General features: G+C 41.6%; 2 protein-coding genes and 1 non-coding gene across 9 annotated transcripts in view; 1 reads left to right on the forward strand and 2 right to left on the reverse strand.

The window, feature by feature from the left end:
- Positions 1-236: 236 nt before the first annotated feature.
- F2 (coagulation factor II, thrombin) lies at positions 237-10,084 on the forward strand. The gene is made up of 14 exons (XM_010413114.4): positions 237-367; positions 1,271-1,434; positions 2,432-2,456; positions 2,657-2,707; positions 3,200-3,305; positions 3,387-3,514; positions 5,143-5,439; positions 5,831-5,944; positions 6,211-6,337; positions 6,828-6,995; positions 7,321-7,494; positions 7,606-7,784; positions 8,979-9,049; positions 9,791-10,084. The coding sequence occupies exons 1-14, from the start codon at positions 289-291 to the stop codon at positions 9,932-9,934; spliced, it is 1,827 nt and encodes a 608-aa protein (XP_010411416.3). The 5' UTR covers positions 237-288; the 3' UTR covers positions 9,935-10,084.
- A 1,189-nt stretch (positions 10,085-11,273) lies between these two features.
- Positions 11,274-24,204, reverse strand: part of CKAP5 (cytoskeleton associated protein 5) — a 53,918-nt gene continuing 40,987 nt past the window's right edge. For 6 of the 7 annotated variants that reach the window (XM_039552452.1, XM_039552447.1, XM_039552448.1 and 3 more), the window contains 13 exons: positions 22,654-22,826; positions 22,419-22,442; positions 21,342-21,515; positions 20,783-20,903; positions 19,913-20,092; positions 19,270-19,457; positions 18,799-18,874; positions 17,814-18,002; positions 17,561-17,695; positions 16,944-17,027; positions 16,693-16,852; positions 14,920-15,074; positions 11,274-13,647 (listed from right to left, as the gene is read on the reverse strand). In XM_039552452.1, the coding sequence (XP_039408386.1) occupies positions 13,393-13,647; positions 14,920-15,074; positions 16,693-16,852; positions 16,944-17,027; positions 17,561-17,695; positions 17,814-18,002; positions 18,799-18,874; positions 19,270-19,457; positions 19,913-20,092; positions 20,783-20,903; positions 21,342-21,515; positions 22,419-22,442; positions 22,654-22,826 (1,914 nt within the window). In that variant the 3' untranslated portion in view covers positions 11,274-13,392. The remainder of the gene's footprint in view (positions 13,648-14,919; positions 15,075-16,692; positions 16,853-16,943; positions 17,028-17,560; positions 17,696-17,813; positions 18,003-18,798; positions 18,875-19,269; positions 19,458-19,912; positions 20,093-20,782; positions 20,904-21,341; positions 21,516-22,418; positions 22,443-22,653; positions 22,827-24,204) is intronic. The other variant, XM_039552453.1, reaches the window with a different exon arrangement.
- LOC120410172 lies at positions 20,627-20,735 on the reverse strand. Its single transcript, XR_005602130.1, has one exon. It is a non-coding gene; the product is annotated as a small nucleolar RNA SNORD67 (small nucleolar RNA).

The following is a 24,204-nucleotide window of genomic DNA, read 5'->3' on the forward strand; positions in this document are numbered from 1 at the left end:
AGAGGTACCTCTCTCCAGCCTGAGTTCTCCCTGTGCCCTGGGACAAAATTGTCCTCTTGCTACTCATGCCATCTTCCCAGATACGAAATAGGAAGTTAAGTAAGGAAACAAAGATGCTCTGAAGGGAGGGAGAGATGCCAAGAGAGGAGGGATAAGAGTCCCACTGTCCCTGACACACCACGACCTGGAGTCCTGTTTCTTCATTCTGGTTCAATATTAACCCAGCAGGGCTGTGACTCCGCTTATTCTGCTTCCTTTGCAATTCCCCTGCAGCCAGGGCTGTACAGCATGGCGCACACCAAAACCAGCCTACTGAGGGGCCTGCTCTTCTCCAGCCTTCTGCACCTCACCTTGAGCCATGACAGAGGTAAGACTCAAGGGCAGAAGTACCAGCAGATGACAGGAGGAAGAAAGATGGAGTTAGTTCTTTCCAGAGGTAATGGATGTGGCAAGTTTTCTTCCTCAAGTCAGGAGGACAGGCTAAAAGCTTGAAGTTGAGAGCAAAAGGGTGCTGAGAATGGAGTGAATAGAGGAGGATGAAGCAGAATCTGTCAGCTGGTGACAACAACTCAGTGGATTTTACGGGTCACCTGGGAAATGGCAGGGAAGGGGATTGTGGCTGAGTCCAGGATCGAGTGTAACACAGCCGTGGGGCTTTTGGGGATAGAGTTCCTCTGCTGACCTAGGTGGCTTTAATTCTCCATTGCCTCCCCAGGCGTTCCTTATTGAAACTTTAGGTCAAACAAAATATGCCACCTTCATGCTCACTGCTTCTTTTATTAGATCCTCTAACTGTCTTTCCTTAACACGAGGTTAGTCCTCTTGGACTCACTACTGTGTGAGGGAAGACCTGTCTCCAGATCTCAAATCAGGGGCTCTGAACATGAAATGGAACCAAGCTGTGCTTATCACAGTGGTCTGAGGCCAGCAAGACAAAAATACAGTGGCTGAAGATAGGGAGAGCAGCAGGCTCAAAGCAAACAAGCCTCTAACTGCAAATGAGCAGAGCAGCTTTGCTGAGGAAGCAGTGTTCTTGTCACTTCTGTTACCTAAGTGATGGGAGCTGTGACAGGATGAATTCCAGAGAGCCTGCTCTGATAAGCAAGTGTAGACCTGACAGGGCTTCTCCTCTCTATATGGTGCACTGGGGGAGGCTGGGCTGTGGGATCACCACATCAGCTGCCATGTAGTTTTTGGAAACTGAAAGGGGAGACGAAGGTGCCCTCTGGCTGTGAGTAGCCCTTTGACTGGCAGTGTTCTGACCCGATAGTTTTCCTGGAAAAGGGGCAGGCATTGTCCCTGCTCAAGCGCCCACGACGTGCCAACAAGGGATTTCTAGAAGAGATGCTTAAGGGAAACCTGGAGCGAGAGTGCCTGGAGGAGATATGCAGTTATGAGGAGGCTTTCGAAGCCCTTGAATCCACTGATCAGACGGTACGTACCGGGAAACATTCCCTCAGCCATCCTCCGCAGGGAGACAGCAGCAGGTTGCACATGCAGCCAGGGGCCAGGGTTCTAATACTCAGTTCTGTGAACCAAAGATGAAGCTGATGTGTGTGTGCCCCAAGGGGAGCTCAGGCTTTCTTAGGGAGCTTCCCTCCTTCAGACACTCCAGGGAATACAGCTGAAAGCTCAGGTTCTTTGCTCTCCCTCTCTACACGTGAAGTGACAAGGTCTCATTGGTCCTGAATAGCATCTTCCACTAGCTCAGCATGCTGCCTCACACATGTGAGCTGCTGTCCCAGACACTCACAGATGCACTGGCGTAGCAGCCAAACACTGAGTGCAGATGCCTCAAACTCCTTTGAGCTGAAGCTTTTGCACACTCTGTCCCTTTTTCTGGTTTCCAGACTCACTCATGCTGCTGAATTTGTGCTGCATCCTTTTGGGATTTGTTCCTAGCCCCAAGGAACAATGTCCCTGCTGAATTTCACACCCAAAATACAACAGATAAACAGTTAGGAGCCTAAGCCAGCAAGACACTACCTCTGTGGAGTACTACAATACCAATCAGCCCCAGGCTGCATGGCAGAGATGTATACCCAAAGAGCTGAGCAATACCTACATGTGATCTGTGGCCTTAGAAATTCCAGATTCAGCTGCTTGGACTTCTGCACTGTAGCCCACTGCACCATAGAATGCTCTGCTTCCTCTGAAGGTTGATGAAGGTTGTAAACATCTTTGGTCTCTTTAGAAACAACAGTACTGTCTTGATTCCTGAGTCTGATGCATGGGAATGTGGCTTTGTATCGGGTTTTTTGCTTTATTTGCTTTATTTATTCCACAGCAATTGGTATAAACAGAGCTAGGTTAGTCTTTCCTTTTGTTTTGATGGCATGTTCTCTTACTGGTTTGAATTGCAGTAGCCAAGAAAAGTTTGATATTCTGTGTCCCTAAATATATATTTTTCTTTTTTTTTTCTTTTTTACAGGACACATTTTGGTCAAAATACCAAGGTAAGTTGTTTTGAGTCCTGCAGGTACTGTTATCCCTTAGGATGCACTGTCTCATCCTGGAGAGATGGCTCCCTCTTTTAGGAGCTCACTTTCTAGGGCTAAGCACTTGTGTTTTGTCTCTAGATGATAAACTGGTTGAAATGATGATACTTATTTGGATTGCTTTCATATAATGTGCCTCTTTCTTCTTATTTTGCTAGTATGTCAGGGCCTGAGAATATCCAGGACAGTTCTGGATGCTTGTCTAGAAGGTATGAACTTCATGCTGACTTCAATCTCCTAGATACAGTGAGTGACAGGAACTTGCTTCCTGCAGAGATTGTACAGAAAAAAATTAAACTGATGTTGGAGAAGCCATCCAATTATAGAGAAAAATATCAGGGGAGGAATTTGAAATTATTTCTTCCTCTTTATTTCCCCACTAACCATTGCAACAAACAATCTGGCTTGTGCACTGAAATAGCATGGGGTAAATATCCTCATTCTTGTGACTCAGTCAGGTGTGAGCAGCCTCTCAGAAAGGCTCTGAGCCAAAGCAAAGCACAGAGCCTCAGGGATGGCTCCCTCTGATGAGAGAGAAAGCTTAGGCTGTGTGCTCTTCTCACAGGAAGAGGATGTCTCTGCTCATGCAGGCTCACGCACGCAGCAAAAGTTAAAGGGATATGGGAGATGGTACTTCTGACCTTGAAAAATGCAACATCCAGTTCCACTGACTCTGGCTTACACTGTTGGGATTTTGACAGGTAACTGCGCTCTTGGGCTGGGCCAGAACTATCGGGGAACAATTAGCCACACCAAGTCTGGGATTGAATGTCAAGTGTGGACAAGCAAATATCCACATATTCCTAAGTAAGTTCATCTTCTGCATACCCCTTAAGAGTTCTCCAGGGTGTCCTTCCTTCCTAGCCTAACCAGCTTTGTCTCTCATAGATTTAATGCCACCCTTTATCCCAACCTCATTGAGAACTACTGCAGGAACCCAGACAACTCAGAAGGCCCGTGGTGCTATACCCGAGACCCAACGGTGGAACGGGAGGAGTGTCCCATCCCTGTGTGTGGTATGCCACAGCACTCCAGAGACCCCTGCACTCACAGCAAAACACTGCACTGAGACTCACAGTAAAGCAGTCAAGGAGAGGGTTAAGGAGGGGGAACGCTTACATGAACAGAGGTCAGTAGGAGTAGAGAAACTGCATCTTAAAGGGTAAAGGAGCTGAGGAGGAAAAGTCAGAGTCGCCCATACACAATGAGCTGTTTTCTCTAGATTATGCTAATCTAGATCTAAATTAAAACCAGTGTCAGCAGTCCCCTGGAATGTACTACAATATTCTCTAGTCAGTCACCCCAAAATCCTGGCTCAGTTGTCTCTAGTTTGTGACAGCCATGAGTCATAATGTTTTTTGGTCTGAATTCCTACCTTTAGGACAAAGTAACTACAGTTTGTGTGTGACTGCCTGCCTTAACATTCTCTCCTGTGAAGGTATGCAGTTTAATACTTACAATCTCAAGAAAAGAGAAGATGCCCTTCTCTCATCATTGCACTGGACATGGAGGACCATCTCCCATTACACATTCCCATTTCTCCCCAGTACAGAGCTATCTCCCCTGGGGCTTGGCCTCTGTCTCAGAATAACTGGTAAAGGAGAGAAACTTCTCACAGCAGAAGTTTCTCTTCCAAAAACAGAGACTAGAAGCAACAACTCTTACAAGTGAAAGTTAGAGGTCAGCAACCATTTTGACATGGGGTATTCTGAAATTTTAAAAGCCATTACCATTGCTCAGGTCTGCAGAATCTAACAAACTGAGAAGAAATACTGCTCTGCTTTGAGGTCCTCAGGCATCTGTACTATCTCTGTTCACCATTTAATTTCTGGCCTACAGTAGCTTACAGTTACACGTGCATGGATATAGCAGGATTAGAAAAGCCTTGGTTTTGTGCACAGTTCTTTCACAATCATGTTGACATGGGTCAAAAAACAGAAGCAGCCTCACTGATTAAGGTGAATGCTACTTGCCCAGTGGCTGTTGTGCACCAGAGAGAATAGTCAAATGGGATGTCTCGTCACATGGGGACCCCCCCTCCCCCGTGCACACGGAGAAGGCACCTTGAGGCCAAGCAAGAATAGATTATTGGGTACTCACTCCCTCAGGAAATGCTGCTTAAAACTTGCAGTCATTAGGACACTCACACAAAAAAGCATGAAAAGTCTTGCAAGGAAATTTTTCACTTATTATTAGATTTAGAAACATTGGCAAAAGTTAAATTTGCTGTTTTAGTAGCATATCACAATAAAAGGCTCCCCCAAATATGGCCTAGTTAAACATTTGAGAATAAGGTGTTGGAGGACCTAATACAGCAGCATTATGATACCTGAGGCACCTACCCATCCCTCGAGCTGGTTCTCAAAGATGCCCCAGAAGGGAACACAGTATTGTTCCTCATATCCTAGTGACAAAGAGAAGTGTGATGAATAGTGCCAGCCTCACTTCACAATACTGCTGGACCACCTCTGACACTGCAATATTTTAGAGGGCCACCACATGCATGGGAACACAATGGGAGCTCCCAAACATAATGAGAGGCCCCATGGAACTCTAGGCTTCAGTAAAGGGGCTCTGTGCTATTTGCTAACAGCACTTCTGAGTGCACAGCTATGGCTTAAATCACAGCTCTCTGTCTTTCCAGGTGAAGACAGAACAACAGTTCCATTTACTCCACGGGCCACACCACCTGTACCAGTGGAGCCTTGTGAACCAGAGAAAGGCATGCTTTACACGGGGACCCTCTCAGTCACTGTGTCTGGAGCCAAGTGTCTGCCGTGGAACTCTGAGAAAGCCAAAGAGGTGCTCCATGGAAAACACATTGACCCAGACGTGGAGCTGCAGGAGAATTACTGTCGGAATCCAGACAGAGATGACGAGGGTGTCTGGTGTGTCACAGATGAACCACCCTACTTTGACTACTGTGATCTGCACTACTGCGGTGAGAAGTCTGCATAGGTTTGGGTAGGCACACATTTGAGGCAGTGGCAAATAACAGCAGGACTAGAATGAAGTGCTTGGCCTGGGAGGCATAGACAAGGATGTCTCATAGATTTAATGCCACCATTAATGCACCATGCACCTGGGAGTCCTGTTTGTCCATATAGCACATGTACTAACCTGCCTTAGGTGCATAGCACTGTTACCTCTCTCAGGTGTTCTCCCTGAAAACTCACAGTGGTGGACTAGGCACATTAAAAAGAGCACTGGTGTTTTAAAACATCATTCCTTCATCAGACCCACTGTGTGGGGAAAGGGGATATTTACATTGCTGATAATTATGGTAACTGCAGTTAAGCCTTTTACCATGTTTGTCTTTCTATCTCTCTCAGACAGCTTGCTAGAGGATGAGAACCATGAGTTCGAGGGAATATCAGGACGTTCTACCATTCCTCAGGAATTCAAAACCTTCTTTGATGACAAAACTTTTGGTTCAGGTGAAGCAGGTGAGCAAAAACTCTGAATACAGCATGTTTGTAGAAGGGCTGTAGCTTCTGCCTGTTCCTCAGAAACCTCAGCTAGCCAAATGCTGTTAAAAGCAGGGGAAGATACTTAAATTCCTTGAACTCTCAGAAGTCAATATCCAGTTCCAATCATGGAGCTAGTAAGCACTTCCTTCCTAAGATCTTCCAGTTTTGCATATTGACTGCAGACAATAGTCCTGCACTGTGAATCTGGTAGGGTAGCAAAGCCAGATTGCCTGTTTTTTCAGATTGTGGCATTCGTCCTTTATTTGAGAAGAAAAAGGTAACAGACCAAAGTGAGAAGGAGCTGTTGGAGTCCTACATGGGAGGCAGAGTTGTTGGTGGAGATGACGCAGAAGTTGGCAGCGCCCCCTGGTAAGTACTGGCTTTGCACAGTCTTTGGGAACTGTGTCTTCCTTCTCTTCAGCTCAAGCAGGTAGAAATAAAAGGGCTTTCCTATCTCAAGCATATATTACGGATTCTAATCAAAGCTGCTCCAAGTGGTTGACGGAGCAGTACTAAAATAGCTGTAAAGAAACTCACCTCTTGAATCAAGTATGCAACCACTGGAGAAAGCAAGTATGTTGGTGTGTTTCATCTTCATGTCTTCCTCTTTCCAGCTTTGCTGGAACAGAAAGGAGGAGAAACCTCTCCAGGTGAAAGAAATGGGGTAAATGGCCTACTATGTAGGATATACATGTTCGGGGAAGACTTTTGCTACAGAGCTACTTATGCAGTTTTGTCAGTATAGTGCAGTGCTGTTTCCTTCTCACTGCCAATTCTGCACTTTCTGCTTGACAACAGGACCCATTCAGCCAGCCACATCTTAAGTCCTGCTAAGGCTTCCTTCCTCCTCATCTCTCAGGCAGGTGATGCTCTACAAAAAGTCTCCTCAAGAGCTGCTGTGTGGTGCCAGCCTCATCAGTGACAGCTGGATCCTGACTGCTGCTCATTGTCTTTTTTATCCACCCTGGGACAAGAACTTAACTACAAATGACATATTGGTGCGGATTGGCAAGCACGTAAGAGCAAAGTAAGAGTCTGGATAAGTGAGAAGGAACCAGGCTTCCTCTTGCAGTAGTGAGATACTTTGAAGTTGGGCTGTCATTCAGTATCCAAGGAAGTATTATAGCTAATGTTTCATGCCTCTCAGTAACAGGATCTAATGGGGCTGTCATTTGCTGCTCTTGCTGATCCTAAAGGTTAAAGTGAAAAGGAGCAAGGAAGCCTGAGAAATCTAAAAGGGTGCTCCTATGTAAAGACAGCATTGTCTCGGAGGGTACAAAGCTGAGAGTATCATGAACTCCAACTCTCAGCTGCTACTGTACAGTGAGTTCTCTCCTTCATAACTATTTCAGATATGAAAAGAATAAAGAGAAGATTGCTCTTTTGGATAAAATCATCATCCATCCCAAGTACAACTGGAGAGAGAACATGGACCGAGACATTGCACTCATGCATTTAAAGAGACCCATCAGCTTCAGTGACTACATCCATCCTGTCTGCCTGCCTACCAAAGAGGTCGTGCAGAGGTGAGGAGAAAAGAGAGAGAGAGAGAGGTGACTTCTCAAGGCTATTTGCAGCAAGAATGCCAGGTGGGAGAAAGCTGTTACATTTAATTATACCTGTGCTTCCTTCCATAGGCTGATGCTGGCAGGTTACAAAGGGAGGGTAACTGGTTGGGGAAACTTGAAAGAAACATGGGCCACTAACCCCAGCAACCTGCCCAAAGTTCTGCAACAGGTCAATCTGCCCATTGTAGACCAAAGCACCTGCAAGGCATCCACCAGAGTTAAAGTCACTGACAACATGTTTTGTGCAGGTAAGTAGCACTGGAGCCACAGAAGTCAAGGGCTCTGAGCTCCTGGTATGACTCGTGCAGAAAGGTTACTTTCTGATAAATTTGCAAATGCCCTCCACAAAGAATAACTTCCCTATGACAAGAACTTTCTCAGCTCTCAGAAAACACGAAGGCTGGAGAACTTGAAGCTAGGAATAAAGTTTGCAACACGAACCTGTGTCAGGCACTAGTCTAATGGTACTAGGTGGCAGCAGCAGCTGTGGGAGAACAGTTCAGTGACTTCCTAAATTGAAGGCTGCACACCTATTATCCTGTCTATAGCTTGTCTCAATCTTTTGGAGCCCATTCATACTTATGCCCACAAATTCTGAAGGCTCCTACCTTCCTACATCATACCCTTCTCTTCTAGCATCATACCCTTTTTGAGTAAGAAGGGAAGTGGACACAGAATTCAAGCTACCAAGAGACTATGGATTTATGTACTAGTTTAATAATTCCTGCTGTATTCTTCATTTGTGCAGACTTCATCAGGTCCTACAGGCAAGCCTCCAGTGATTTTTGACTAAATTTGTGCTGCTTGCATCTAAACACATGCGATTGCTTGAGTTAGGATGGAAGCCAATTACATGAGTGTGCTGAAAATACAGAGTTCTTGTGGATTCTTTTTCTAAATAACATCCTTTGAAATAGCTCAGATGCAGACATACAGAAAAAACAGACACAGGTGATGGGAAAATGCAGAGATACTATCTAGTTCATCAGGAATGAGTGAAATCCTTTTCTTCATAGTGAGACTTAGGAAGACAGCTGGGGAGATGAAAAGCAGAACTTAAGAGTGACAGGAAGGTGAAAGTGGGGACAACAGTGTATCTCTATAATAAACAGAAGAACAGGGAACAGAGAATATGACAAATAAGTTTCCAAGACAAGAAAAGCACAGTAGCTCAAACTACAGCTGTTGTACAGTGTCAGTGCACTTGACACTAACAACAATTCTGATGAAAGAACAGGAATGAGAGCACAGAGGGTGGATTCAAGAAAGTTGCAAAGACAGATGCAGAGTTAGAATTTTTACATATGTGAAAAACCAAAGTCCAAGAGTTGACAGAAGCAGCAAACAATCTCATGGGTCCCAAAACATTTATGCCATTTATCCCAAAACTTTAAAGAAACCATGGCCAACAAATGTCAAATGTTCATTTTTCTTGCCTGTAGGTTACAGTCCTGACGACTTAAAGAGAGGAGATGCCTGCGAAGGGGACAGTGGGGGACCTTTTGTAATGAAGGTATGTTCAACAAGTTCAAGCTTATAAGACATACAGAGATAGGTTTGTTCTATGCTGAACTTCATAGTCTAAAAAACAGTAGCAGACTGGAGCCACAGCTGAGTGGCTGAAGCAAACCCAGCTCATGCCCAACGTGAGCAATGGAGACAAATCCTGCAGTCATCCAGCCCCATTTCTATACTGAGCTCTCAGCATATTGGGAGATCACCTGCAGGACATATGAGTGATGGCCAATTCTTAACTAGAGATTTAAGAGTAGAGACAAAATTACTCCAACAAACTGTTGGAGATGCCAGTCCGAATCCCAAAGCAGCATCCATCATTAAACAGGCTGGGGCACATCCAAGGTTTAGATCTGAGAGGGCAACCAAGCTGCTAAACAATCCAGAGCACATGTCTTATGAGGCATGGCTGAGGAAGCTAGGCTTGTTTAGCCTGGAGAAAAGGAAGCTCAGGGGAGACCTACTGAAAGGAGGTTGTAGCTAGGTGGCAGTCAGCCTCTTCTTCCTGACAAGCAAAGGACAAGAGAAAATGGCCTCAAGCTGTGCCAAGGGAGGTTCAGGCTGGACATCAGAGGAATTTCTTCACTGAAAGAGTGCACTCAGTGCTGTGGTTTAGTTAACATGGTGGTGTTTGGTCAAAGGTCGGAGTTGACCTTGGAAGTCTTTTCCAGTCGTAGAATCAGAGAATCATTATCAGTCTCTTGCTCTTTGTGCCAATCCCATTTTTTCTTCACTTTAGAACCCAGATGACAACCGCTGGTATCAAGTGGGAATAGTTTCATGGGGAGAAGGCTGTGACCGAGATGGCAAATACGGATTTTACACCCATGTATTCCGCCTGAAAAAGTGGATGCGAAAAGCCATCGAAAAGCATGGGCGATAGATGAAGCACTGACCTTGCTTGCTCTCAGTTTTGCTACGATGCTCCACTTAAAAACACAAGGATAGAAGATCCTGAAGTAAAACAAGTTATATCCTTACAACTTGACAAAGGAAAGTCTTATCCCTTGAAAATAAAGGCTCTGAAACCCATCTTCTTCCTTTATTCATGCCGAGTTGAATTGCAGTTGGATCTAAATCATGACAGGAGTACCAGAGTACCAGGAGTACCACAGCACTAGCTGTACTGCTGATTACCTATTGTGCTTCAAACAAGTTCCCCTCCCTTCCATCAGCTATAATCAACACATTTTGGACCTCATGTAATGGCCTTGTCAGCCATAGCAAGCAAGATTGTGTCCTCATGCACTGTCCCTTTCCTCCCTTCTACTTTTTGACCCACCTATGTACCAGAGATGACAACCCTACAGTACCTGTGGCATTACACAAAACACCAACGTCAAAAGTAAAGCAACTAGAAGCTGTTTTGATCAGATAAACATTGTTCTCAGCTACAACAGCAGGCAATAAATACCAGCACCACTGTGTGCAATTCATCCTACAAAGGAATAGCAGCTTGAATACATTAAGCAGCACTTCCAGTAAGTTCCTACACAGCAGGTGGTACTGGGTCCTCATTGTGTATTTTCCACCTGCATAGCAAGATTCAGAAGGAAGCAATTCAGGCATTGTCAAAGCCTCCAAGGTATAGTGCAGGATGCTTCCATGTTTGCTTGTGTTATAAAGGCTGTTAAGGGATCTCTCCAAAAACAAGCTTCAATTTTTCATAAACTCCTCTTTAGCAGCAATTTTGGACCACTGAGGACCCAGGAGTACAGCAGTAAACACAAATTCTTGACCACCAATCTCTTTAGCCCAATTTCCTGCTAAGACAATCATGAGATTTGAAAATACTCCCTGCTTCCTATGGCACCATATTTCTAAACTCAGAGTGCCATAAAGTCACAGAAACAGGCAACAGTGAAATTAGTTGTTCTAAAAAAAAGTTATTGATCAATTAGTGTCTGACGACCTCCTTTTAGATGGCTCATTTGGGAACCAACTTGAAGCAGCTCAATTTGATCACCCAAATAAAGCACAAAAACCAACCTCTCCGAAATCTGAAGAACAAAACCTCAAGAGCTCACGTTTCATGGCTGTTTAAAGTCATTGATAACCACAGGCACTGAACACTGAAAATGTTTAGCCCTTCTCATGTTTAAAATTTAAGCCTCACCCCTTCACTACTGTCAAATAATCTGTGACAAGAGGGGAACCAGGACCATACAGTTTCTGGAGAAAGTCACTGTTCATATTGACTTGTTACAAACAATACAGAGGAATCATTTTTAAATTCAGTTTAATGTTATTTAAATATTGTCTGGGCTAAAGGTTAGGCTTTATTAATTTATGTGCACAAGTTTTAGTTCAGAACTCCCAGGATATTGAGTCCAACCAAACACTACAAAGACACAGGGCAAAAACTCATTCATAAAAACAACTCTATCTTCTGCTACTCAATTATTCCTGTATTTCACTTTCGATTCGGCTTCAAATTTAAAATAGTTTATGCAGGTTTGCAGGCATTGCTGTTTTAACATCCTGAGCTAATTAACAAATAGTTCTTCAGAATGTCTGCTGAATATGGGTTAATTTAAATGTCACTAAGTTTCAGAGAGCAGCTAGTAATTGAGAGGTAGTGGCAGTAACTCTAGTGTCAGCCAACACAAACTATTCACAAACTGCCCCAGTTTAAGTGCACAAAACCACAGCACTTACCAGTAAGGGCCAAACCCTGACTTGTAACAGAGCTCTGTTCCACAACTGCATGCCCATTTCAGGTTATGAGAGGAGACTGTGACTACTAAATCGAGGCAGTGGAGCAATGAATGGCGTCATATCAGTTAACACAGGATGGAGAACGCTTGTGATCACCTGCTATCACAGTGTGCAAACTCACCATAAGCACCAAGCAACATTATGTCAACTGCAACCCCAGCCTAGGGGTCCTGTGAAAGGAAGATTTCAGACATTTGCAGAAGCTCTGGCATAGATCTGTTGTACAAGTACTAATTTAAAGCCACATTTTTACTGTAATCAGGCAAGACAGTTTCAGTAACGGGCCTTACGCAGAGACTGCTGGTCCACATAGCAAACAACAAAAGCAGTAGTTACAAGGAACAGATTAAAATCTAGCATATAGGTGTGTTATTTTAAGTCTGCCTGTCCAACTCTTCAATAACTCTGTTCTAGCTATGGAACAGATGTACAATTTATGCTTCACAACCAGTTCTCACAGGGAAATGGTAGTAAGGTGAAAATACATCACCTCCCTAGAAATGAAAGGGCTAGAAAGGATACACAGTGTGTCTGTCAATCTTCATTATTTGGAGCTTCTGAAAAAGGCTAATCACTCATTAAAAAAAAAAAAAGAAGTGGCTACAACTTCTGCAGACTAGCTCTACTTAGGTGTCTTAGATACAAAATGGTAGAGATCACTGACATCTGATGTTTAAGAGCAAAAATAATGTAGTGAGTGAGGTTTACCTGCATGAGGAACATTCCTTAATCAGATGAGTTCAGTTTAAATGAGTCCACTGACTGTACACCACTGCTAGTCTATTCCATATCAACAGCAGCAGGCTCCCTCAAAGAAAGCTCCCTCAGATGGGACCACACAATCTGGGTAAAGGCATCACAAGGACTAGATAATTCAAAATAAGCATTTCAGCAAACTAAATAATCTCAAGTTACAGAAACATATTCCAAAACAAAAAAAGCAACTATATGAAAAATGTACTACTACTCATACAAGTACGAGTGCAAAGTCTCAGGACTGCACCCACAGACAGTATATTTCCACTCATCTTCCTTATAGTGTATCCAAACCCCAAGGTTCATGTCAGGAATAGCTTAGTTCAGTTTCTAGATGCCCAGTCACTAACATTCAACCAGCAGTCGCTGCTGTTCCTATAGAGGCTGGTATAGTTAATGCAAACTTTATTTACAAAAGACACTTAAATTAGTTACTTCATGCCATGTGTCCATACAGAATCAACAGTTCAAGGATTACATGGAGAAGAATTCACAAAATTAAAAGTGAAATCACTAACGGTCTTCTAAGAGTTAAGAACTAGGAAAAGATTTTAAAGACAACTTTACAAATAAAAACCCCAAGTCATGAGAAACTAGTCTGAGCAAGAGGATGGTTGTTTACAGGTCTGTACACTAAAACTAATACACCGACAGCCTTCTATTGTCAAAGAGATGCTCATTGAGAAGCAGATTATGTACAAATACTTGTGCCACAATGACTCAACCCCCCAAAATCCACTGTATTATACATAAACCAGTTTGTATACATCAGGCCTAAATGAGGCCATTTAACTATGAAGACTTCTAGTTTAGTAAACTAAAGCTGGAGACAGCCCCAAGCAACAGCAATACCGTCTCTTTGCATCTCTATTTGCGACTGCTTTTTATTCTCTCCAATCTTTTTTTCAAGTCATCAATGTTGGCTGCTGCAGAAGAGGGTGAAGCCAGGGTAGTTCCAATGCCAGAGGAATGAGTCTGATTGGAGTCCAGGTCCAGATGTTGGTACTGCTCCCGGGACTCACGCAGCTGGGAGAGCTTACTGTGAAGCATATCTGTAGAGGATGCAACTGTAGGGAGTGTTGGTTTAGAGAGCAGAGACGTCAGAGGGGGTCTGTCTTCCTGCTACGAGGGAGGAAAGTGAAATGTTAAGACATAGTGGTAAAGGCCATATAAGTAGTACAAATCATAATCAATGGCTTTTCATCTCTACAGGAAGCAATAAAAACAGAGGAAAGGGAAGGAGCACTACAACACAAGTGGATCTGGAGCAATAAAGTCAGTTGCTGTCAAAGTCAGAGCCATGCAAAGCTAATTACAATACTCAATTCTTATCATCTGAGTAGTTAATGTTTAATTTTATGTCAATAGGGACACAAAGAAACTAGTCTTTCAAGATCAAAAAAATTCCCTGCAGACCAGAGTTTTACTGAGATAGACTGCCAGAGTCTTGAACAGCCTAAACTCCTGATTTAGGAACAGAAATTTTGAACAGGATTGAAAAATTGAACAGGAAAATCCCTGCCTATGTGCAACATCAGCAGACAATTTTTTGGAAGAATGAGAAGAGGAAACTTGAACTGACTGGCAAGACCGAACCTGTCAAAGGCTGACAGTGTCAATTCACTGTTCTTTTATCAGTTGATATTTCCATCTGAGTTACTTACCTTGTTATTGATCATCTAGGAAACATTTCCCCTCCTCAGAGCTCTAAGATGATACTGATAATTTGGGTCAAAGTTTAAAACAGTGATGCATCTGGATGACTATCCCCAGAGTGAACATCACTTCTCACATGGCCAAATTAAAATTTCAGGAATTGGCACCAGATTCCTAACACATAGATCATTGGACTGTAAGAAATTTTGGTCCACAAGTTTCCAATATTAAGCTCATTCAGCATTTCTTTGCCTCAGTAGCCATACACCCAAAATACATCATACTTCAAAGTCTTAATTCAGCTCTCATGGTTGTTTCAGAGCAGAAGGACCTAGAATTTCCCATCATTCATCTCTGAGGTCAATATATGCTATCTTTTAGAGAACAGTAGTTGTTTGAACCTTTCTGAGACTCAACTGCCTGGCAAGGGAAGATAATTAGCTACAGACCTGTAGAGACAACCTGCACATAACACCAGTGATGCAGACAGAGTGGATTGAAATATAAACCAACTTAGCCACGTAATGAGTTTAAAGCCATTTATACGAGGCATAGTGACATGCAGTGAGTAGCTAGGACATGCACTGTAAATGAAAGATCATAAATTCTGATTAGAATTCAAATGCCAGAAGGCAGGTTCAAAAAAAAAAAAAAAAAAAAAAAAAAAAAAAAAAAAAAAAGCCAAGTGCAAATCAAGTGCCTCCCCAGGAGATTTACAAGTGTTGTCAAGTACAATACCTTTGCATTGTCAAGGCCACAACGCTGCCTGAGGATTTTTAATCTTTCCAAGTAAACTGAAGGCCCCACTTCCTCCCCATTTGTGTTTCCTATAGATGAAGATACAGTGTGGGTAGACACAGGAACACATGTTCCTTCCATCTGAGGAGAAATTCCTGGAGGATGAGGGGAAGTAAGGAGGAAAGTTAAAATTTAGAACATCAGAAAAGTGTAAGCCTCTTGGTCAGTTCCTTGAAATAAGATGCACTGGATGAAGAATTAACAAACCTATTATTTTCTGGTTATTTGCATTTGCTAGTAGGGACATATCCACCCTTTCATTTCCTTGCAAAAGTGACAATTGAAAATCAAGAAAAGAAATGGAGAAATTTAAGGAGTGGCTGCAGAGCAGCTCTAGAAGTGCCGAGGAGAGCAGTGTATGGAGAGGAAGATGCTTATGTGCACCAGCAGGGACCATGTCCAACAGGAGAACTGAGCAATTGGCAAGGTGGGAAATACTTGGGAGTCATCTGTCTTCTTCTAGTTTAGCTGTACTTTGGGGCTTACCACTGATTCTAACCCCTCTTCATTTCTCATTTGCGCAACTTGAAGCTTTTTATTCCAATTTAGTCTCAAAGAGTGATTTCTGGAATGCACATAAAGTTTTTAAAGCTTCCCTACCAAGCGACTAGAAAAAGAATTTACATTATGAAAAAAATTTTTCCATTATTAAAAGAATTGCAAATTCTAAGACTCAGCATGGACAAGAATTTGTTCTCACTAATTTACTACAAGGGTGTTTAAAATAGATAAAAAGAGAATTAAGTACTTATACCTTACTCTAAATAAAGCACTGTTGCAATATTCAACAGTATGTTCTATTGTATCAGACTTACAGTTAGCAACAAAAGAAAAGACAACTGTAGAACATAAATTTGGTTTTGAAAACTGCTGAACTAATATTTCTCAGTTGTACAGACTTTTAGGATGAAAGGTAGAATTTTCTGTCCTACACAGTTGGACACATTTAAGAGGTTCTGAAATAATCTCGTATCATCTTCCTAAAGTAATCTACAATACAGGGATAGAAGAAGGAACAGTAGTAGAAAAAAGGCTAAAGTTTCACAGGACACAGTGAAATGTGTAAGAAATAAAAGTTAGAGGTAGTTTTGCTAAACTGTGTATCAGCTTTTACTGCCAGCTAATAATTTGTCACGTTCCTTCCCTTATATTTCATTAAATACTCCTTTGTATTTATCTGCAATGAAAAGACTCACTAACAAGCAGTTTTACAGTAATTCATCCAATTAAAAAGTAATTTATTGGAAGTGGATTTCTGCAGAAACAGTTCATGTTATTCAAAATAAGCTTTCCAATTCCACAGAAAATAATACTATTAAAAAGCCTCCTATACGTTTTTAGTAAAAAAGTAAAAGAAGCTGACAGCTGCTACTGTTTTAAACCAGCTTTATACCTTGCAGAACCAATTTACAATACCAGACACGAAACACAGGCTAATGTTCAACCCACGCTACAGGATATGGATTAAAACCAGTTGTTTACCAAGTCTTTCAGATGTTTTCTACATTTAGTGTGGTTATAACTTCAGTTTTTGTAAACAAAGAATGCATACTCCCTAAAAATGGTGCCTCATGAAGCAACACAAGCACCAAGAAAATACATGGATTGCTTCAGAAATCCATAAACATCTGCAAATATTAGTTTCTACCAGGAGACATGTAACTGTTCCAGCTCTGCTTCTCATAAACCAATCAGTTTTGCTGCAACGTGTACCTGTAGAAGTAGCAATGCGTCCTTTCCCTTCCCGTTCCGTTTCTATCAGTCGGAGGCCTCTTTCCACATAGCTCTGGAAGAACTGTGAGGAATTTTTCAGGAAGGGCTCAATATCTGCATCAGAATATTTCTTTTTGTATTCATACAGCTCTGCCAGACCCTGGGAGGGAAGAGTTGCTATGTATTACTACAATTGCTGCATACACCATTCTAGTGTATCACGCTCTTCCTTGCAGGAAGGGGGCACTCACCTCCTTGGTGTTCTCCTTTGAGCCAATCTTCTTAAATATTTCTGCCAAAATATCATTGACTTTGGCTTTTGAAGCCTTTTCCTCCTAATAAATAAACAAAAGGAGACTTTAAAAACAAAGTGAATAAAACCAAAGAGAACTCAGAAAAACCCATGACACCCTCTGACCTGCTAGCTGGATACAGAGTTTCCAAGATGAAGAAAACTTTGAAGTGATCAGGGTTCTACATAGCCACTATATACACAGAATGAGAGCAAGGACATCATGAAGCTGTAGGACTCCTTCTGAGAAGTTAGTGTTTAAAACCTGTTCTAGGTATGGCTAACTTTTAGTAGATCAGATGCAGTACCATGCAGCATAAAACTTATGCTGCACATCTCAATGTCCTGGAGAGCACTTCATCCTGGGACTGTGCACAGAATACTCAGGTAAACACACACAACAAATTCCCAAAACAGCTGTAAATGAAAATTTCACTTTAGAAGAGTATTTCCAGCATTAGTTACATGTTGAAAAGGGAATTTCTACTTGATATTCTACAAACACAAAATTAAGTTTCTTTCTTAAATAAATTGCTTTACACTCACTTTCCCTGCCAACACATTTTCTTTACTTACTATGCGAGAAGCTCCTTTTTCTGTATCCTTATCGGCTTTTCCAGTCTGATCCATGGAGTGTTTCATTACTCTACAAAGGTGAGCTTCTAGCTCAGACTCATTTTTGTTGTCTATCATTGTTAAATGATCTAAGATCTAAAATAAGAAAAAAGGGGAATTAATGAAAAAAAAAAAAAAGAAAATAACAAAGGAAAGACTCTAGAGACTGCATGAACATCCAATTTAAAAATACATGACTAGTGACTGCTCTGACCTTGGGCCCTTTCAACTTGCACAGGGTGTGAAGCAGAGTCTTCAGTGTCCTTATAGGGAACTCACTCTTACATTGCTTCAGCTTCTCTTTGGGAAAGACCTTCATGAAAATGTGGATATCCAGCAGAATCCGATCCAGATTGATGCTATTAATGGTTTCCGGAAGAAGACGCACCATTCTCCACAGACACTGGAACGAGAGGCTGACTTAAAGCAAGACAACTCAAGAAAGAAGCATTTGATTATATAAGGAGAGGTTACACAACATTGTCACTGAGCCACTTCACTCTGCCGGCACATCATACAGGCATACACTGTCTGCTGCTCAAGCTATATTTGCACTGGTACATACTTTCTCTTTGTAACTGGCTGTACAGTATCCAGATCTTTCTTTAGAGCTGATGCATAAGCAAGGTGCTAACTTCTCTACCTATAACAGAAGACTGAATGCTTTGTGTGAAGAAATTTCAGCAGATAATATATATATGCTATGTACACCTACACACAACACAAGTTCTTTAGGTTTAACCTCATTAAGAATGCCTGAGCTGTCTTTAAATCATGCCAGTCACAACAGGGTGTTTGTCATATGGTACGAAAAGATCATGCTCATGCTTTAAATGCATGCATTTGCCTGTTTACTCTGCCTATCAACACAGATGACAGGATACAAGTCAGCTCCAGCCTGGGACTGTTTGAATCCATAGTACAGTGTGGTGCCCAAGCAAACAAGCCCAGCAGGTGACTGTACACCTCTGTATGGAGTTTGTATTAGTGTACACAAGTTTCTGTAAACTATTAGCAGGCGTTAAGCTCCTGCCTAGCATACAAGAAGTTCCTCTATGTGAGATCTAATAGGATCAGAATGATAGAAGTTATAAGAAATATTTCAAGTTATGGACACTAATTTTTTTAAACTATATCTGTTCTTTCAGGTAAGATGATTCAGATAAACCACAAGTTCAAAATCTCTACTACAGGCTCACCTTCATGACAAGTTCTGAAAACTTGGGAGAACTGGCTGTTGCTAGAAGACTGTCTTGGAGCAAAACAAGCAGAGCACTAGAAAGAATAAATTTATAAAGGTCACACAGAAAAAGTGCTATACACAAGAAAAAAAGATGCCAACTCACCACAGAATACCACACCAGAGACTGGGATTAGTCCAGCAGTTGTGCAACAGCTCTTTCCTTCTTTCTTTCTAGCATGTTACAAGAATTTAAAAGACAGTCTGCTGAACTCCAAAGCACAAAGAATCATACTAAGCTGGTTTGTTCAGCCTGCCTCCAGCTGTGCAGTCAAATTCTGATCACAATCAGTGATAATTCTTTATTAGCTAGCAGAGTGATTCTACAGACACCAGTCTTTGCTTACAGAATGATTACCAAACTCGGCCATTCAAGGAACACACAAGAACAGGTACAGAAAGCAGTAACTGTGCAGTTTTCATTATATACCTCAAGATGTTGGTCTGGTCAGACTTCTCTAGAACTTTCACTACCAAGAGGTTGACTGATCGGATGACCTGCTCACCCTCCTCAAGATCTTCAACCCGAGAATCCAACATTAATGTAATAAGACCATGCATTAGGTCTTTAAGCACACCAGTGGAAGCCTCTCGAGCCAGACTCTCTATCTGAAACAGCTACAGATGGAAGAAAGTGTTAAGTTTTCCCTGCACATGATCCTTTAGCATAGGGATTTCTCTAGACTATGTTGTCAAACCATGACATCTCCATTTCCCACAACAGTAAAAACAGTCAAAACAACTATGAAGGAAGTTATTTCTACTTAGTGACTTCTGAAAATACTCAGGCCACCAACTCAGCACTCAAACAGTAAAGACTACTAAAAACAAAAGCTTAATAGAAGTCTTAGTAGCTGTATTTTGCAGAAGCAGAGACCTTCTTCCCTTCCCCAGTTTCTCGTTCCCCACCTGCTCTCAAAAGGTGCATTGATGAGCAGACAGTTGGCAACAAACCTTCATAAGAAGGACTCAGTAGTAAGTTAACCTAGGTACAGAACAGACATTCCATTCTCCCACAACTTCTGCACAGAAGTTATTTGCTCTTCACCTTATCTTTTACATCAAAGCCTTACCGTGATCATGCTCCCAATAATACAGCTGTAAAGTCTGACTATCTCATCTTTGTCCAGCTTCTCATCTGCCATGTGTGTATTGTAGATTAACCGAAGCTGCATAAATGTGGCTATTAGGAACTGGTCGATGTGGCCAGACATAGCTTCTGCTTTGTCCTCCTGTTTGAGTACCTCGTCAATCTAAGATTTAAGAACAAAATGCTCTAGTAAAGTCAACATAATGCAAACAGTGCAAAATAACAATAATCTAAATACTTTTCTATAGGAAGGGTCTTGCCCTGAACAATCCATTTGCCAAGGCAGCTGTATTCTAAGCTTTCACCCAAAATCAGTAGCTAGAGATTTGTATTGCTAATCCAAACATGACCAATTAATGATATTTTAGAGAACTGCAATCCTATCCTGCACACAAATGAAAACATCAACAGCTGCATTACAGATTCTGGAATTAACAGCTTTATGAAATCTTCTGGACAAAAAAACCTAAGTAGTTAAAGCCACCCTAAAATCATGCAAAAACTATGAGGCAAGACAATCCTTTTGCTAAGGATCTATAAAACAGTTTACATTTAAAAGGTAAGTCTTGCTGACTAACTGGCTTTTACAAACTCTTAGCACAAATAATTTGACAAAACCAAAAATATAACACAGAAGCACTAATGAAAAAAGTATTAAGTTTATTCTACACCTTCCAAGTGGAATTTCTACTGCTAAAGCGAGTCAGATGGCCCCTGTGCACTTAGTTTTGTCATCAGGGAGACTCTGAGCAGAGCCCATGTCACCTGACAAGTGCTCCACCACAGTGCAACTCATCACCCTCGCAGGCAAAGTTTGGTACTCTGTTATTAGTTGCTACCTTAATTCACTTACCTGTGTCAGAGCCTGGATGCTTGTATTTATATCACCACTGGCTACTTGGGAAATGACAAAGTTGATAGTAGAAGCTGTGTTACTGTGCATGTCATCGAAGTGTGGGGACACAGCACGGATTCTAAAGGGTTGAAAACAGGATTCATTACTTTCTGGAGAACTACTTCAATATACACTTAACCGCTATATTTCAATGATGATTTAGAGACATGGGAAAAGGATTTCCTTCTTCACTGAGGATTCTCAAGTAAGGAATCGTTCTTTTTATCATGTCTATTGCACTATTTGTAAAGACACTGATGATGCATTTACAAACTCAAGATCCTCTGATTATAAAAACGCCTAAGTAGAACTCATGTTTTTCATTAAAAGTAACTGCTCTCCAGATTTCAGAAGAGTATAACAGACCTTTGTTTTGCCATCTCTTCAAATTAGCTGACACCACCCTCTTATGGAAACAAGTCTGAATGTAGAAATTAGCACTATCAATTCACCTCAAAATATTTTTTAGGCAGCCCTGCTGATTTCACTTAGGAGTTAAAACTAAAGTTAAACTCACTTGGGCTCAGGAATCAAGACTGGCTCAAAGATGTCATCTAGTTTGTGCTGTACAAGTGCTGGCATCTCACATCTGACAGTTCCATTGTCATTTTCAATTTCATCAAGATCCAGCTGAAATTCCCGTGGAACCGTATGTGTTGTCTCAGAGTGGCTGCCCATGTTGCGATTTTGGCTATAGAAACCACGAGAGAGGTGATTATTATACATACACAAGAGGCAAGAATATTAGCACTAGCATCCACTGGTAGCCCTAAAGCTCTCATAACAGCACAGGTTTTGCAGTTTGGATTATATTCAAGCCCCTTAAGTTCCTCTGCCTTTCCCCTAGTCTTTAGTAAAACAAACTTCTGTAGGCCAGAAGAGCGGCTGCTACTTAGTTGCTCTCCTAGTTTCTGTTGTAAACCACTACAAGACACCCTGCACCTGTGCTAGGTATGCATGGTTTGAGGTAACTAGTACAGCTCACAGTACTATTAAAAGAATATAACTTCAAAATTTGAGTGGCTTTTTTTCACCTTTGGTTTTTTAAATGATGGACAGGATGCTTATGTACACAGCAACCTCACGAGCTCCTCTGAATCTAAGACTCCCAGCACCCCACATGACCTGTGCTGCATATCAGATTTTCCAAGGAAATATTCTAATACATAATTATCAGCACAGACTTGCATTCCAAAATAATGAGCAGGTGCAACAAATAGTTTCTGAGCTTTTTGTTTTGGGTACTGTTGCCCCAGGCTCTGTAAATCACACATCCTTATCCATTTCTGTGCTTTGTCTAACGTAACTAGAACAGGGTCCAACAAATACTAAGTTTAATGCAACACATTGAAAGTTCTCCCAATATTTTGAACGGTTGCTTAATGTGGAAGTGCCATGTCTGTCTGCCGCTTGATCTACAGTCACCTTGGCAGAAACCCGTATTTCTGGTTTCTTTCTTTTCTTTAAGTCAAGAGACCTGTAAATAACCTAGAACTAGCCATGGCAAACCCGTCACCCTCAGGAAGGGATGACTAGGGTAGAAGTTGAAATATACAAGAGCCTTGCTACCAAGGAGTTAGTGGGCAGTACTTACATCCTATAAGTGCGATACATAATTCTGTCCATGGAGAAGCAGTGAAAAAAGGCACAAGACCATTTAGAAAGATTTAAAGACAGACAAGACAAAAAAATTTCAGACATTTAGATTTGTATTATTTGGCCATTTTTCACAACATGCAAAGATGATGATACAAGAACTAAAATGGCATTGTCAGATGTATTAGTACATACACTATGCAGGATAGAGACCATAATATAACGTTACATACTTGAGTTTGGAGGACATGTCTTCAGCCTGTCCCTTCCGCATCATGCTGGCGTTGGTGCTGATGTTCTGAGTACGCTGAGGTTTCTCCTCTGCCTGTCTCACTGGAGCAGCAGAGGGTCTCTTGGCTGACCGCTTTATTCTTTCCTCAAGCATGCTCATGTCTTTCTCTGAAAGCTGCAACACACGATGCTTTCACTCAACATTGAGTTAAGTGTTTTAGAAATCTCAGTCACCTACAGGATTCATACCACTTATTAGTGCAGACTGAAGTTCTCTAACACAAAAGTAGGAACTGTTAATGCTACCTCCTTGCAGCAAACTAACCAGGAGACTCTGGACTGTCAGGTGCTACTTCAAGAACTAATTAACCCACGTTGACAAGCTGTAATACAGAATACACCTATTTCTAGCCCACAATGTCAAGAAACAGTTCATCCTGAATTCAAACTATAGTACTACCCTGTGTTTGCAATTGTTGCATGTGTTGCTGCAAAAACCCCAAACAAGAAAACCCCCCACCCACCTTTCTACATTCCCTATTAGCAGACCAGGCAGTGCTTTAACATTCTGGACCCTGCCACAGAAGCCAGAGTCCTTCTGACAGTTGTCCTGTTCAATGTACTCATAATTCACTATGAACACCAGATCAGCCAAGTTAATGCTCCAACTCAGGCAGTAAAAAGATTCGTATTTACCTGCTTATCTACCGGACCAAAGACCACCAATAACTACATTTGAACAAAATGCATTACAATTTTATGAGAAGTACTCTCCAGCATCCCTATGATTTAGAAACCTTCCTGAGAACCCATACATTTTAGATGGATCATACTGAAGCTCAGAAAGTCATGGTTAGATAGGGCTGAATTGTTCAGGTGCTAGAGTTTTTTCCTTTACCTTGGAAATTCAAAAGCAAATGGACTATGTAATATTGAGGCAAAAGCATATTGCACTCTGAAAAATAGTTAAATAGGATGGAAATCTAAAATGTTGATGAAAATGCAACATTAACTCTCATGGGAACAGTTACCAGAGAAAATGAGTCACATTAAATTTCAACTTTTCAAGAAACTGGAAGTAAAAAAAAAAAAAAAAAAAAAAAAAAAAAAAAAAAAAGGGGGGGGGCAGCCTTGCTTCTCCTGCTTGTCATATTCCATAAAATACCCATCCAATAGCTTGTATGCCCCATGGCATATGACACAACACAACAAAGGCATAAAAATATCTATCACATTCCAATCAGTTTTAGTGCTACTAGAAACATTAACAAGACCTAATGCAGAGAACAGAATTGTAAAAATGATCTAACTGCTCTTGATTAAGATTGTAATTCACTGTACTTAATCTGATATGCACAATAATTATAAACACAGTAAACTAGCTTTCCATTGCTGGACACTGGAAACTGAGTTTTGCCACCTTTAACTTTTACTGCATTTAGATGATAATGGCTAAGTATGATTTTCAGAGAGCAAAACAGCAGCAATAGAAAGCAACATGGTACTTACACTTAAGCAATGAAATGCAGTAAGATAAAGCAAATAAGCCAAAC

The sequence above is a fragment of the Corvus cornix genome, chromosome 5 (assembly GCF_000738735.6).
Source record: "Corvus cornix cornix isolate S_Up_H32 chromosome 5, ASM73873v5, whole genome shotgun sequence".
NCBI lineage: Eukaryota > Metazoa > Chordata > Aves > Passeriformes > Corvidae > Corvus > Corvus cornix.